This window comes from Micromesistius poutassou (genome assembly GCF_964030765.1).
Source record: "Micromesistius poutassou genome assembly, chromosome: 16".
NCBI classification, from domain to species: Eukaryota; Metazoa; Chordata; class Actinopteri; order Gadiformes; family Gadidae; genus Micromesistius; species Micromesistius poutassou.
In genome coordinates, this window is record NC_140286.1 from 8477813 (window position 1) to 8493893 (window position 16081).

The 16081-nt window shown below is 44.5% G+C and overlaps 1 protein-coding gene across 1 annotated transcript in view; it reads right to left on the bottom strand.

The window, feature by feature from the left end:
• LOC311360410 (collagen alpha-1(XI) chain-like) overlaps nucleotides 1–16081 on the bottom strand; it is an 84659-nt gene that overhangs the window by 16844 nt on the left and 51734 nt on the right. Inside the window, exons 35-46 of the mRNA XM_084480483.1 lie at nucleotides 15795–15839; nucleotides 14602–14655; nucleotides 14384–14437; nucleotides 13837–13890; nucleotides 13470–13577; nucleotides 12386–12475; nucleotides 9685–9738; nucleotides 6643–6750; nucleotides 6280–6387; nucleotides 5623–5676; nucleotides 4626–4679; nucleotides 931–1038 (exon numbers count right to left, since the gene is read on the bottom strand). Coding sequence (XP_084336609.1) covers nucleotides 931–1038; nucleotides 4626–4679; nucleotides 5623–5676; nucleotides 6280–6387; nucleotides 6643–6750; nucleotides 9685–9738; nucleotides 12386–12475; nucleotides 13470–13577; nucleotides 13837–13890; nucleotides 14384–14437; nucleotides 14602–14655; nucleotides 15795–15839 — 891 coding nt within the window. The remainder of the gene's footprint in view (nucleotides 1–930; nucleotides 1039–4625; nucleotides 4680–5622; nucleotides 5677–6279; nucleotides 6388–6642; nucleotides 6751–9684; nucleotides 9739–12385; nucleotides 12476–13469; nucleotides 13578–13836; nucleotides 13891–14383; nucleotides 14438–14601; nucleotides 14656–15794; nucleotides 15840–16081) is intronic.

Sequence of the window (16081 nt, forward strand, 5' to 3'; positions counted from 1 at the left end):
GCTATCAATGCAGACAGCAAATGGAGGCTTCATTGCTTTTGATGTGTGTCAACACTTGGGCTAGCCGCCTGTCAGAGCAGCTGGTGTTTTAGTCAGGCCTGTGAGTGCTACAGGCAGGGGCACCATTTACCACTTAATAATGATGCAGTATGACTGGAAACCAATAGGGGCTGTCTTAACTTTAACACCACGGCCACATGCCAAACACTAGACTCAAAATGCATGCGATGGGCATGGATTTTACTTGAACACTGTCTGCGCTCTGGGAGGAGGCGAAAGATATAGAGTTAGCATGGCAAGAGAGAGAGAGAGAGAGAGAGAGAGAGGAAGACAGCGTGAGATGCAGAGGGAGCAAAATCGCGGGAGAGGGAAATAATAGCAAAGAAGAGAGTGTGAGAGAGAGGGCGAGAGAGAGAAAGAGAGAGAGAGTGAAAGAAAGCAAGAGAGTGTGAAAGAGAGGGCAAGAGATGGGGACAGTGTGAGAGGCAGAGAGAGAGAGAGAGGGGGAGAGAGAGAGAGAGAGAGAGGGGGAGAGAGAGAGAGAGAGAGAGAGAGCGAGAGAGAGAGAGAGAGAGAGAGAGAGACAGAGAGAGAGAGAGAGAGAGAGATAATGGCAGGCGAAACACTGTTTGCCCGGGAGCTATGCTAAATGTTATTAGAAGTCAAGGCGGTATCAATAAATTAGGGTGTGTTTGGCTGTGGTTATGTAAATGATGTGTGTGGGGGGAAACAAAACAATGGAGGCTTATAGGATCTTAAGGGACCATTGTGTGTCAAGAGCTCATTGTGTGACAGCATTGACATTATGAGGGGTTGTTTATGTATTGTGTGTGTTGTGTGTGTGTGCCGTGTTTGACGGCACACATACACATTTTGATGTCAGTCCGGTAGGGGCCCGGGAGGGGCCAGAGATGACTTGGCGGTGCGTACCTGCAGTCCGATGGGTCCGGGCAGACCTGGGAATCCACGAGAGCCCTCATCTCCCTTCTGGCCGAACATGCCCTGTTGACCTCTTGGACCTGCCTCGCCGTCGGTACCCTGAGGGAGGTCAAAGGTCACACGTTAGCTTAGCTTCGGGGTTGAGAAAGTGAGAGGGAAAACACACCTGAGGAACGAGCTCGCGCTGCGGTAAACAAACCCCGGTTCCCCGTGCAGCCCGCCCACGAGCGCACAGCTTCTGTTTGTTTATGGTCATATTTTATCCCTTCATGTATTCAATCCTACCTTTTGTTATAGCCTTCCCCTTGTGCTATCATGCCACTGGTAATGAGCGGTGGTTTCATATCACATTCATACCACGTTTAGCATCTATGTTTTTTCATGTTTTTATTCATTGTTTTGTTTTTGTATTGTTTTGGTATTCATATTTCATGACCACCATTTTATTTTCCATTCTTTTCAACATGGTCTTTTCCTCAATTATTTACGTATCTGTTCACATGTGATCTGGGGAAATACAGGACACCACAGGGCAATAAGTTCAGCCAGCATGGCAGGGCTGGCGAGAAGCCTGAGGAATCTGCACGTGAAATACTGCTGAATCCATCGATATATATACTGTATATATAGATATATATATATGTATACCTCCTGCGGGAAGGCAGAGGCGTCTGGTGCTGGGGGAGAGCGCCGGACGGGGGAGGAGGGGGAGGCCACTGAGTGTGTGTCTGTGTGTGTGAGTGTATGTATGTATGGGGGGGGGGGGGGGGGGCTGGCTTTGGGGAAGGGCTGAAGTGCTGGCAAAACCTGGAGCATCGAGTTTCAAACGTGTGTCAGCACTCGACGGCTATACCGTTTTTTTTTTTTTTACAGCGGAGCACCGTTTTGTTTTTTTTACAGCGAAGCACCGATGACTATTTTATTTTGTTAGGGTTGGATGCTCCTGCAGAGGAGGATGCAGGGGAAAGGTTCAAGATTCAGGAAATCCTATTTTATTGTTTTTCAATATTGTGGCTCCTGTGTTTTTTGTTCATGTGTGTCGGAGCATCGGTGTGGTCGAGGTGTGGTATAGTTTTGGTCTTATGAGCCACACCTGATCATCTAACCCCCATTGAAAGGGTCAGTTTGTGGGAGAATGTTCCAGTTAGGTTGAATAAACGTAGGTAAAAATTTCTTATAACTCATATAACATAGAAATAATAAAAAAAAAGAACAAAGACCTGTTTGCCATTCATATAGAACAGTGTTTCTCAACCTTTTTTGAGCAAACGCCCCCCTTACCTTACCCTGATTCTCTGGCGCCCCCCCCCCCCCCCCATTATTATTGTTAATTCTATTTTTAAAAAGAATTGCGACACCCGTGGGTAGGCTATATCCATTACCAACTCCACTCCAACTCGTGCTACATTGCTTGAATAAAAAACTTCTGTGCCGCTGGTTTCTTCTGAATGTGTATTCAGAGTTTTATTAAAAGGTTTTATTATTGAGCTATTGAAGTTTAATACGTAACAGTGCTTGTGTACATTTTTATTGGTTATTGAGCTGTTAACCTGCGAACTTGGGTTCAATATGTGTACGAACGACTCCCTTTGTTTACGTGACGTTGCCTAGCAACGCTCATGTGCATGTACAGCCTTTATCCGCTTCGTTTTTAGTTGGCGAGTAGCACGTTAAAGTTTGCGGCCAAATTAAAGTAGTTTTTTACTATACAAGTTAAGCGCCTGTAACATCAGTGTTAAATGCGTATGTGCCGGTTGGTGTGTGTACCTTATGAAAGTAAGTGTTTATTCGCAGCGATTCGCAGACGTAATGAGCAACGTTGAGCAACGGTCTACGTGTAATGCGCACGTTCTATTGTTTACAATTAGCATGCTAAGCGGAGTTAGCTTTATTCACGTCTTATGTTGCTTTACTATGTAATATGGATGAGATTCATGTTGCTTAGTGTAATGCCCCATCCACCGCTTGCTTTGCATGTCCCGCAAACCAACCAGTGGAAGTCAGGGGAGGGCGAAATAGTTTCGGAAAGCACCACGCTACTGCGATGAGGTGGATTTGTTTATCGGCGTTACTATGGCGATCATGACGGTACTGAGCATAAAGAAAAAAGTAAATGAGATGATAGAGGGTTTAGAAACCCATATGAAGATAGGCTTTTTATTTCAATTATCCTATTTTTGCACCGAAAATATTTGAAAACCATGAAAGTTTAAAAAGTAAAAAATAATGACCACTACACAAGTTGTGACGTTCTACGAACGCCCCCCAGGGGGCGCTGCCGCCCCCGTTGAGAAACCCTGATATAGAAAATCAAATAATACTATTCTTAAACAAAGCCAAACTATTTTCCACTATTCGGTTAACTGTAGGGATCCTCAAATGTTCAGCTATTTAACCTTGAATGTCATGCTCAAGAAATAGCTGCAAGGATCGATTTTTCCCCACACAACATTCATTTTAGCCGCACAACCAAAGGGCTGTGTTTAAATGGACCATAAGGCTCGGTCTGGTTACATAATAGACTGTGGCTGTTTCGCTGTGAGTCAGAGCAGGAAAGAATGTAACAGGTGGCCAATAAAATGAATCTGTGTGGCACAGTTAGGGGTTTTAACTGTAAACAACGCTCTTCTGGGGAGCGTTTAAAATTGATGCATGATTGCACATGTGAGACTTTTCTCTAAAGGAAAGCAGCATTTTATCCAATCGCAGGGTATTTAGCTAACACTGTCGAAGTGCAGTGCAAAAAACATAAATGTTTAAAATGCAAAAATTTCCCAAACAAACTCAAAATCGTATCTAAACCAGCGTGTAAAGTAATCCCAGATACATCTACATCAACCCAACAATGTTGTTTTCTAAGTCTGTCTCACTTGTTTTCTAAGTCTGTACATGCATATCATCCTCAGGCCTCTTTGACAAGCCCATTAGGAGACTGCAAATGCAGAAACATAACAATCTACATGGCATAGACTTGCTTTTTGCCCTGGGGCGAGCGTAGCCTGGGAGAATCCTAAAGCTACAGCGTGCTTCCGATGTGCAGGGAGAGGTAGGGTGCACCAGGGTCGCTTGTACTCGGATTTAGCTGTTTTTATGTTTTTGACGGTCGCTGAAATATCCTTTGTGTATCCTCTACTGTGTCCTTCAAAGCCCTGCGAACTTGATAGGCTGTGGTGGATTAGCCAGGGCTGACACCTTCCGGTTTGGCTCTTGCTAATTCTTTCCAACAATGTGGTTATTGTAAGAGTTTATGAAGGTAAGATCTACTTTTGAGAGCACTCTGCCATGATGAATTTCTATGTAAATTTTTTGTATTGACCAAGGCTGAACTTACTCTTTGTCAGTTTGTGATTTATTTTTACATTGTACAAAGGATTTTCCGCTCTGTTACGCCGCAGCTGTATTAAAAAAGTTCCAGCCTGTTCACTGTCATTGCTGCTTGAGAGATACACGCTGCTCCTTGTGCAAATTGGAAAATGGTGTTTTCACTCTACTACACACAAAAAGTCCTTCCTTGGTGAGTAACAGAGTCATACCATTATGACACAAACTCTAAAAGGGAGAAATGATGCTTTCATTTTTATAAAAGCCTTCCATTAGAAAACCATTGTTACAATGTTGCCACGTTGAACCGAAAAACAACATAGAAAGATAGACAGATAGTAATATGTAATGGAACTGAAACTTACTGCTGGGCCTGGAGCTCCGATCACACCCTGGGGGCCACTGGGTCCTGGTGGTCCCTGGGGACATGGGGGTCACACAGAGACACAGTGAGGAGACACAAGTACAAGCCTTCAAAAGGTAAACAAAGACATTCTGCTCTTCATTATGTCATGTTGTTCTGTTTGTGTTCTCATTTAGTTTCTGAAGATTGTAATTCTTCATCCGTGATTAAGATTTCCTAATTTTGTTTTGCGTTCAGTTATTTGCACTGTTTTATTTTATTTTAATGTTTTATATTATTTATTTTCCTTACTTTTCCATTTTTGATGGGTTTGATACTCAAACAAGCCCCTTGGGTGTTTTTTAAGTCTCACTTGCACACAGTTTTTTCGATGAATGCATGTTTCCTTCTTCCTAACTTTTCTGTTGTGCCCACACTGAAACTAAACCTACCTAACCCGAACAAACCCCATTCATATTAGAATGCCATTAGAGGTTGTTCATTTCCATTCTAAACATCTCCTCTCATGTATTTCCATCGTAAGTCTCCATGGTTCGTGGGCATAGTGTGCACAGATTGTTCAACAGAACAAAACGAGTCTAGGAAGAGGGACGTTTGTAGTAATGGGATTAAACAAACCTTGTCATTCAATAGTCAAGTGAGCTGCATAGCAAGGGGAACATTGTGATTTAGTGTTGGATAACTAACCCTCGACTTAATGCAAGTAGCTACCTTATCAAGGAATTCAGAGCAGCGATGCATAAATATTTCATGGGCTGCGGGGGATTCTCAAGGACATCAACCCACAGCCCAACAATAAAGAACAACTTGTGCGCCCCGTTTGTTGTGTAACTTCAGATGTATTTATCAATCGAACTTGGTAGCTCAAGACAGAACAAATAGAGTTAAAGGGAGAGAAAGAAACAGGGTGACAACAATAAGTAAATCTGTGCAGACAGACGGATAGACAGACAGACAACAAACAAAGAAACAAAGTGAGAGATCAGACATTAACTTACGAGTTCACCCTTGTCTCCTTTGCCTCCCTTCTGGCCGGGTCCACCAACCTCTCCCTGTTGGAAGACACAAACACAACTGCTCACCTTTCGTCTTTCCCACACATTTGAGTAGCAAACTGTACTCCAGAGTAATCAATTGATTGGCGCACAGACCATAATTCCATCCCCACCCCACGGAGCAAATTATATGGCGATATCCGTGCCAGGAATAGGCAAATATGTGAAGGTTAAACATTCGAAAAGGAAATGGAACCATATGTTAGCTGTCTCTCTCAGGACATTCTGTTAGCTAGTCAGAGGCCAGAATGTACATTTTATCTTACATTGTATTATTATACATGTGTGAGAGACTGGAAAGCTAAATAATCTGTGATACGCACCTGAGGCAAATTAGAGTGTGGCAGCATAGGTTACACGTTATCTATCATGCAGGCTGTATTGTACATTTTTTATGTTTTCATCAACATGGCAGGACACGTGTTGAGTTTTTTAATGCCAAATAGTGTGTTTTTTAGTGTCCATGGCAAAATAAAGGAGTGTTAATATCTGTATTCATCAGCAAACATGAAATTCATATCTTGGTCACTACAACATACAACAAAGACATTTTTCAACATTAGTGGCAGACCGTTATTGGATCGCTGGTCCCTACGTTACCTTGTCACCGTCCTCTCCGGGGGGTCCCTGGGGGCCGGCGGAACCGGGCAGGCCGACGGGCCCTTGGATGCCATCGCGACCAGCTGGGCCTAGGGGCCCTTTCTCTCCCTAACCACAGAACATGGAGTGATCAGCGTCTCACAAAGTCTCACTCACAAAAAGTCCAAAACGTCAATCAATCTCAAGAGTGTATTTGTGTACAAGTAAGACGTTTAACGCTGTTCAGGTTCAGCCATCAAACTAAATACGGTGTGTTTGAGGGTGTGCATGTGTGTGTGGTACAGGAGTTTACAAAGGTAAGGTTGCGGTGCATCTGGGTGAATGGGCGATTGTGCGTCCATAGCAGAGAGAACCACGACTCACAGGTCCTCCTTTTTCTCCAGCGGGGCCGGGGGGCCCCTGGGGGCCGTTGCGTCCCGTCAGACCGATGGCGCCACCGGGGCCGGCGGGTCCTCTCTCTCCTTGAGAGCCCTGTGATAGAAGACCAGAGAGGGGCTTATCAGGCAGGGCTGATGGGGGGAAGCAAACCCTACGATACCGTAGCGAGAAAATTTCAAAAATATAAAACGACAGGATTCCATATTTTTGGCTGTACTGTAACCATAACAACTGTTGCTACCACAATAATGTCCTTACCAATAAACCCCATTAAAATGATCGGAACATAGTAGATAGAAACATACCACATTCATATTACATACTAAATATGTAAATATGTACTAACCAAACTAATGCCACTGAAATGTAAATGAAACGCTCCAAAATTAAGTAACCACCGCACATCCCAGCCCCTTGGGAGACGAGTTGGCACAGATAAAAACAACCTGTGGTGACCTTGGCCCAGACTCCTCCAGGTTGACAGTGCCCCTGGGCAGCGGAGGGAACTCTTATCAGGTAATAGGATTCCTCTGATTTACTGGGGCGTGCTCTGCCAAGGCCTTTATGGAAGGTCTCTCAATGCATTCCACACAGAAGCCTGGTCTCATTATATCTCCCTAGTTACTCCTGCCTGGTGGTTGTGTGTGTTGTGTGTGGTGTGTGGCGGACTGGCTTTTTCACTACTGGCTGTAGAATTCTTGGATCCACCTGGTCCCTAGAGCTATCTATCTCATATCAAAAGAGAAAGAGAGGGAGAGGCTGCTTTGGAATGCAAAATCAAAGAAACAGACAGACAGACAGACAGACAGACAGACAGACAGAAAGACACACACACACACACACACACACATGAAGATGCACACAAAGACATACTGTGCAGAAGCTCAACGGCAGCTCAATCACTGTCAGGGAAGGCGATGGTGGAAAACAGCAGCTCTCTATGGAGCGTGTGGGCATCCACCAAACACACTTGCATGCACTGCACTAAAAAAAACATACTTCTTCAAGTGTGTCCTTGCAACTTCTACTGGTCCTCTGCCACTTTCAGGAGTGCTTTGAGAAAGATATCTCCATATTACTGCACTGGAAACATAATAAAGTCCAACCTTATTCAGTGGAAGCATGGGCATCTGTGCCCTCCAAAACGCAGGGATTATTGTGTCGATCAAACTAAACGCTGTGAATCCCGAATATCTTTATTCTGTCGGGTTATAGTCTTCTGTAGTCTTTTAACTTATTTATTCATGGCATCTGCTATGCATTCCCTCCATTGATGGTGCTCTTCTGTTTGCATTTGTTGTAAAGTGATTCATAAAAACTTGGATCACAAGAAAAATACTGCACCGGGGTTTGCCTTCGCTTCCGACTACTCTCCTCCAACGAAAAACCCTGCAACACGCCCTCCTTGCTATCCCCAACCACTGCCCCCACCTCAACTCTCTTTCGTCCCCGCCCTCACACGCCACACATCCGCACATCTCCACGCCGCCTAATCCTTCCCCACTCAGAACGGACGGACGCAATCACAGCGGGCCTCTCCGCCCAATGTTTAATGTCAGCCGCTTTCAAAGTCCAGTCTCTCTGAGGGATTGTTTTTCAACCGCACACATACATCAGTGGCAGGGAAAAGGCGGCGAGATCGCTTATTTATGATTTATCCCACGGACCCTGCGTGCTTTGGCTATGTCAGGGTCGCTCTGCAGGCGGGGAGAAGCCTTTGTGCACGTTAAAAGAACAATGGTTTCTTCACGAAGGACGCGCTGTGCTGTAAGCGCGGCAGCAACGCTGATGCAATGGGTGGTAAGCAAAGCACCCCCGCTGTGGAAGTTTATGCGGAGTGTGAGGGAAACTTAGCTTGAAAGGATGTTTTGAGGCGTGGACATGTATTACATGGTGTAAGGGATACGGAACAAAGAGTGTGGCCGAACAAATGAAATATCAAAACATCCTCAAAACATCCTCAAAACGTTGTGTCCAATTGACGCAACATTACACACTAAGGGGTTTAAATGCTGTGGTTTCGTCTGTTTGTCCCACTGATCATCAAAATGATTTGTCGCACAAACCTAATTCCAGAACTTACGGGAAAGGATTACTTTTTTATGAAAAGTGAAAGTGCAGTCTTTGGAAAGCTGAACTGAAAAGAAGATTTGATATTCTGTGCAGCTGAATGCAACTTTCGCCAAAGGAAACATCAAAAGGGGCCAATTTAATATATTCCCACAGTGCTTAGCAGCAATCACGATGGGAAGTTGTAAGCCAACGTCATATTATGAAATGTGCTTTGAACACTCTGTATCTTCTGGCTCACAGGAACCTTTTTGGTTAATGCCAACATTGCCTTTGTTGGTGTAAATATCAAGACGTATAATTACGTGGTTTACATTATAACATAATCTATCTTAAAATAGGATTGTTCTGAAGAAGAGTGATAATGTCAGCGTGAGAAAGGGGGGAGCCAAGAGTTCCATTAACCAAGGGGAGTTTTGACTGAGTTTCTGAACTCTTTCAAAAACCCTGGCATTAATTATTACTGAAATTGGCAGAGCTCAGAAGTATATGCTGCATATATAAAATAAACTATGCAATTTATTTAATATACACAGTTTTCAGACCTGTGTCGTTTTCGACGTGTGTCATGGTTATCAGATATAATCAGTTATAATTTATCCCATTTATTTGGCATGCACATTTTGGAAATATGTGCAAAGCTTTAATGCAATCAGGTCATTGTTCTTTGGGACTTTGTCTTGTTAACTTTAAACGGCTCAACATTTGAAGTGCTGTCTCAGCACTGAAAGCTTTGTGTGTAACTATTTGAAAGATTCTCAAAGCTCACACTGAGAAGCCCATCAAAGGTACTCTTTTTTCAGTACGTTTACGTGAATCAAACCGCTGCAGGATTGCACGGTGCTCCGTCATTCCTGCCGTATACAAAGTTGTTCTCCGGGATGAGCAAAATGCATTTTATTCCTCCTGCCAAAGTTGGGTCAGTGGTTGAGGTAGCCATGGTAACAGTATACTTACGATGGGGCCTTGGGCTCCCTGAGGGCCTTCTCCTCCCTTCAAGCCAGCGGGACCCTGAAATCAGAGAGCGGGAGTGGGGTTAGGTCAAGCTCCCTGGTGCCGTAGCGTTTGGAGAACAGTAATCGCTGCTGTCAAACCAGCAGTTAAACAATAATGTGTGTGTGTGTGTGTGTGTGAGCGTAACTGTCTTCAAAAGTTGTGTGTGTGTCTGTGGGTATGTGTGAGAGCATACAGTGAACAAAGCTTATGCAGTACAGTTGCATTTGAAACGGTGGCATATTCTATATGGGTAAATGTGTGCTTGCGAGTGCGCATAGATGTGTTTATGCATGTGTGTGTTTGTGTGTGTGTGTGTCTGTGAGAGAGGGTGTCTGTGAATGTGTGTATGTGAGAGAGACGGTGTCTGTGAATGTGTGTGTGTGTGTGTGTGTGTGTGTGTGTGTGTGTGTGTGTGCATACGTGAGCGTGTGTGTGTGCACCAGCCTCCACCACGGTTGTCCACCACTACTGTGCCCCTGTCTGATCAAGAGGCCTGACACCGGGGGTAGGCGTTGTTAATCTATGAAAAAATAGCTCTTTATATTTCCCGCTGTCACCATGCCAACCAGCCACCCCATCTCACACCGTTCCCCCCCCCCCCCCACACCTTACCCCACCCAACGGACCCCCAAACAAAGCACAGGTGATTCGTCCATCTTGTGTTATTTTCCTATTCCTCCCTGCCGCTCAGAGGCTTGTCCTGGCTGTTCCCCGCCACACTGGCTGTGGTCTGGGTGGTGGTGGTGGTGAGGGTGGTGGTGGTGGTGAGGATGGTGGTGGTGAGGGTGGTGGTGATGGTGGTGGTGAGGGTGGTGAGGGTGGTGGTGAGGGTGGGGGTGGTGGTGGTGGTGAGGGTGATGATGGTGAGGGTGGTGGTGACAGTGGTGTTGTTGTTGGTGGTGGTGGTGAGGGTGGTTGTGGGGGTGAGGGTAGTGGTGGTTAGGGTGGGGATGGGGGTGGTGATGGTGGTGAGGGTTGTGGTGGTGGTGGTGATGGTGTTGATATGAATGGCAGCTCCTGTGCTCTGAATCCCTTGCTGCAAGCAGTGGCGAGGGAGACATATGGAAAGAGCTGCTTGCCAGGGGCAGTAAAGACTTTCATCATCTGAACTAATTTACGTGCTCCGACACAGCCAAGGGAGCGGGGTGCCAGGCGAGTGATGGGTGCTTCATGTTGCCTCCCCCCCAACCCCCCTTCCATCCCTTGTTGCAGAGAGGGGGGGCTGCATGCATTAGGATGTGGGAAGGGTCCCGCATGCCAGGAGAAAGAAACTAAAAAAACCCTTCTAGTTTATTTATTGGCTCGTAAATCGCTACTGTGCCTCTCAACGAGATTGACCAGAGTATCTGTATGTGTCGGTGTTTGTGCGTGTATGTGTGCGTGTGTGTGTGTGTTCTGGGGGGGGAGGGGGGGGTAATTGAATGTGTACTGCTCCAACACCAGAGTGAGAAACTATTTGTGTGTGTAAATGGAAGCCTGTTAGTTGTGTGTGTGTGTGTGTGTGTGTGTGTGCATGTTTAGTTTTTTATTCACTGCACATCCATACAAAAACTATAAATAATTGGGTTGTAATATTAATTGGGTACTAAAGCAATAAATAATCAGGGGACTTGCTGTTTAAATTATTGTGTATGCATGTGTGTGCTTGTGTGTCTTATGTGCACACATGCACTTAGTGACATGTTTAAAACGCACAAAGCTGTGTGCAAAATGCATTTGAATTATGTACACAGATGTGTGTTGCAGGTGTGGGCAGGTGTAAGGCAGTTGCTTTACTCCTCATGGGACAGCCCACTAGCAGTTGGTTCCGTTCTAACGGTGTGTGTTCATAACAGAATAACAGAATTCATTCTTTACCTATGAATGGCCTTCATTTCCAAATCCAGTCCAATGGCTGGTTCAACTATCTGCTAATGATGGGGGATCTCACAGAGGGCATGTGATGTACTAATGTGTTTGACCTTACATGTACCTCCTCTACAAACACATGCATTATCAACCCAATACAATGCATCTGTTCACAGTCTAATGTGGTCGGTAATGATAACAAATGGGCCATTGTCCTTATTGGTAAAAAAAACTGAAAAAACCAATCGACATTCAACACGATGGATCAGAAGGACACTGGATCGCTGTCATTCGGTGCATATGGTCATCGACGCCACAGGGATGAATACATGATGATGAATGGTTCTGGGACGCTGTCATTAGGGGTTTAATCCTTTCTAAGGCCGAATCCCTGCACACTTCTATGGCCGACCCGACTTCGGCTGTCGGGTCCACTGCCAACTCTGGCATTTGGTTTAGCAGCAGGTAGTTAGCGTTTTAATTAGGGGGATTTAAAACGGTGCTAAACGCAGCAGGGGCTGGACAGGATGAGGGATGTGTGTGTGTGTGTGTGTGTGTGTGTGTGTGTGTGTGTGTGTGAGAGAGCAAGTTTGTATCATCATTAGTGCACAAGTTTAGTATTTGTGTGTCCTTCCGATAGAGATGTGTGTCTATATCTGTGCGTACAATTTGCAGTGTGTGTCTGTGCGTGTGTGTTTGTGTTTTGTATTCAGAGAAGCAAGTGTTTGTGTGCAGGCACGTGCAGGCTTGCACCTGTGTGTGTGTGTGTGTGTGTGTGTGTGTGTGTGTGTGTGTGTGTGTGTGTGTTTCCTACCATGGCCCCCGGAAGACCTCTTGTACCCTGGAAGCCCCTCAGACCATGAGGGCCCGACTTCCCTGAGATGCCCATGGGGCCCGGGTCTCCCTGCCAGGGGAAACAACAAACAAACACCGTCAGGTCCTCTGACAGCTCGACAGGTGATCAATGGACGGTGATCTGCTTTTAAGCCCCCCCAAAAAAATAAGTGCCATCTCAAAGCTGTGGAAATGGTGGCAAAATACGAAATAGGAGGCAAAAACGCAATTATCCCAAATAACAGAGAGAAAAACGTTTGCTGGGTGGAAATGAATAGCAGCCGTAATCACGTTGCCTTAACAGGCCCTGGACCATTTAAAGCAATTGTTATAGTTATAGAGCAGAATTGTCTAAAGGAAACCGTGTTTAACACTGCAGTATTTAGGCCCCAACTTTATGAACCATCTTGGTAGAAATATAGCTGCTAAAAGACCCCCAGCAGTTCCTCACCGTTACCTCTCTAAAATGATCCGGTACATCGTACGTAGGTTATAATCAAATCTCGAAAATGTATTTAACTACCTGCATTTCTTTAAAATCACACATTATATTGGGCCTTCATTCATAAATCCCCAGAATAGTACAATAATACTTTATATTGGTGTATATGGTTCCCTTACTGTGTACTTTTCTGAGAAGAGTCGCCTGGGAATACTCTGAAACACTGAATTTCCATGCGGCTGCTTTGTGACTGCTGTGGCATTATCGATGCACCGTTTGCAATGTTGTCCCTGAACAGTCTAATGAGCAAACTTACCCTTTGCTTCTTAATTCCATCAGCTCTCTCTCGGAGCACACGTTATTGGATAGTCAACCTCGTGGCATTTCAATTTGTACGACGCGCTCCGATATTGATTGCATTTTTCGATTGTACTCTGCCTCGCTCCTATAACCGGCTTTGGAGAAAGTGTAAACGCTAAACATCGGCTCAATTAATTCATTCAAATACAACACCTACGTCGACAACTTATGTCAATGACTCTTCGACTCCATGCAAAGGATTCATATGGAGCACTGTGTGAATGGAGATTCATCACAATTCATCACAGACGCTGGCGTTTACCTTGCCACCCTCTTTGCCAGCAGCTCCGGGTAGACCTTGTTCACCGGGGGGTCCAGGGGAGCCTGGGTGTCCTCTCTCTCCGCTGGGGCCTGTCTCTCCGGTAGGGCCCTGTCAACCACCAGGGAGAATCATCACAGTCACATCCAATAAAATGTCTTGGATTTTGGGCCCCGTGTTCGGGGCCCAAAGTGTGTTTCAAACTGTTGTCACTATCAACTTCCACTCTATGGCATTGTGTACTTTGATTCTAAACTGTCTTTAAAATTTTAAGGCTGAAATGGTTGTGAGCCAGTAACAGCATAGTAAGTTATTGAGCACAATAGCACCGGAGCCAGACGAGAACGGTTCAGTATGGGGGTTAATGTACCTGGGGCCCGACAACGCCTCCTGGTCCTGGGGGGCCAGTCTTTCCTTGGAAACCCTGTAGTGCAACAAATAAAACACATTTAGACGTGTTCGCTTGTGAAGTGCGTTTCCCACCGACAGAAGTTCCAAAGGCGGTCCATTGCCATTTCTCCATTACAAGTTGAATCATAAATCCTGATATGCATACTTAAAACCTCCTAATTTTCATCCATCTAATTTTCTTTGTTGTATACCGGTAAATGATCACTTGATTGTAAGTCTAGAGTAAGTATCCGAGATTCCTAGCTGAAAGGAATATCAGTGTGGTTTGGTGTGTGTAGATTGTGAAAGTCCCATCGCTCAAACCTCACCCACCAAACATCCCCAATAGCCCTAAATAAAACCTTTTTCCCCCCAGCTTACTCTTGGTATCATTTCAAATAAAGCAGCTGACAGAAGCCCTTGGCTGATGTGCCGTTTGAAGAGTGGCACAGCTGACATACGCTTAGATAACGACGGGATATATTTTTTAGTGGCCGCTGGTGCGTTGGTGTGAGCCGCTGACTCACCGTCTCTCCTCTCTGTCCGGGATGGCCGGGGAGCCCGTCCTTCCCTGCGGGTCCCTGCAGGGGACACACACATGTGCTCGTTAGCGGCGGCCACACTCGGACCCCGGGCGTGGGGGTGAAGGACTCTCATTTATATGCGTTTTATTACAGGGCGTCATGCTGCCGATTCTAACCAAAGGCAGAAGATGGGGATCCTCTGGAGAGTTTCAGAGACTTACGTTTGGTCCTTTGGGTCCTGGGAAGCCTACTGGTCCCTGGGGGCCTTGGGGTCCCTGGTGGTGTAAAATAAAGACATTACAATTAAAGCAAATATTGATGTATTGATGAGAGAAACAGCACCCATTAGTAGTTTATGCATGTGAATACAAATATAATAAAGTAAGTTACTTTCTATATATATATATATATATATATATATATATATATAAAGTATATATGAATGTACTTATATACTTATATATACTTATATACTTATATATTTTTTTTATTATTTATAGGGCTGGGCAAGTTAACACGTTAATTACGTGTTAAGCGATCTATTTTAACGTGATTAATACAAATTGAAGCATTAACGCACATTCTCTTTTTTTTTTAACTTTGATTTTGAAAGGTTTTGCCTGCAGAATGTCAACATTCTTATCAAATCATTTTTGTTTTTAGCTCCACTTACTCTACTTTCAATTACACTTGCAGTAAGTGACTGCCTGATTACAATTCCCAAATCTGTGGTGCTACTTATTTGAATTTAATTACACTTGTAGTAACTGTTGGTTTACAATTGTATTTTCATTGTAAGTTTCATATTCAACCCACACTGAGTGAGTCAATAAAAGTTTTTGCTTATTAAGTACATTTGGTATGAATGATAATGTGTCATTCCATTTAATAATCTCATTTAATTTCAATTTGAGTGGATTTAAAATATAATTTTTAAAGTGTGATTAATCGCGAGTTAACTCACCAATACTATGCGATTAATCGCGATTAAAACTTTTAATCTTTGCCCAGCGCTTATGCTCGTAAACGCTTTTTAAATGCTTGTGAGTTGATGTGGACTGCCTTATATTCAATAGTTGGACCTCAGAAACAAATTAGTGTATCTTATTGCCGCATCTGTCCTGAATACTTTGTATTTTGGGCGGTTTAATCATAGATCATAAAGATCACCAAAGAAACCAATAAACCACTTCACAAAGAAATCGAATTCTAAACCCGGGTCACTTAACAATTCAATTCACCGTTGAAACAAAAATATTGTTATTGACATCCCTTTCAAGTCACTCCCCTCCCCCTACCCACCAAAAAAAAAGTCACAAAACGAAATCCCTTAATAAGTTGTTCTAATTTTCTGTGTACAAAAGTTAAGCTCCAAAAACAGGGCGAAGAATGAGCCAGAAGCCGGGGTACTCACCCTCTCCCCGGAGCCGCCTGGGGGCCCATCGTTGCCAGAGGTTCCCTACAGAGAGAGGAAATGGATTCTTCATTCAGGCTAGATTAGCTGTTTAGACACAGGACAACGTGAACGGGAAGCTGGAGTAGCTGCGAGAAGCTATCGATTTATACACGCCGAGATGCAACCGTTCAGACCCAGACGCACGGATGCACACACAGACACACCCACACACACACACGTCCACACCCTCACAGACAAACACACACACACAACAACACTATTTTCTTTGCAGTATTTTCCACAGG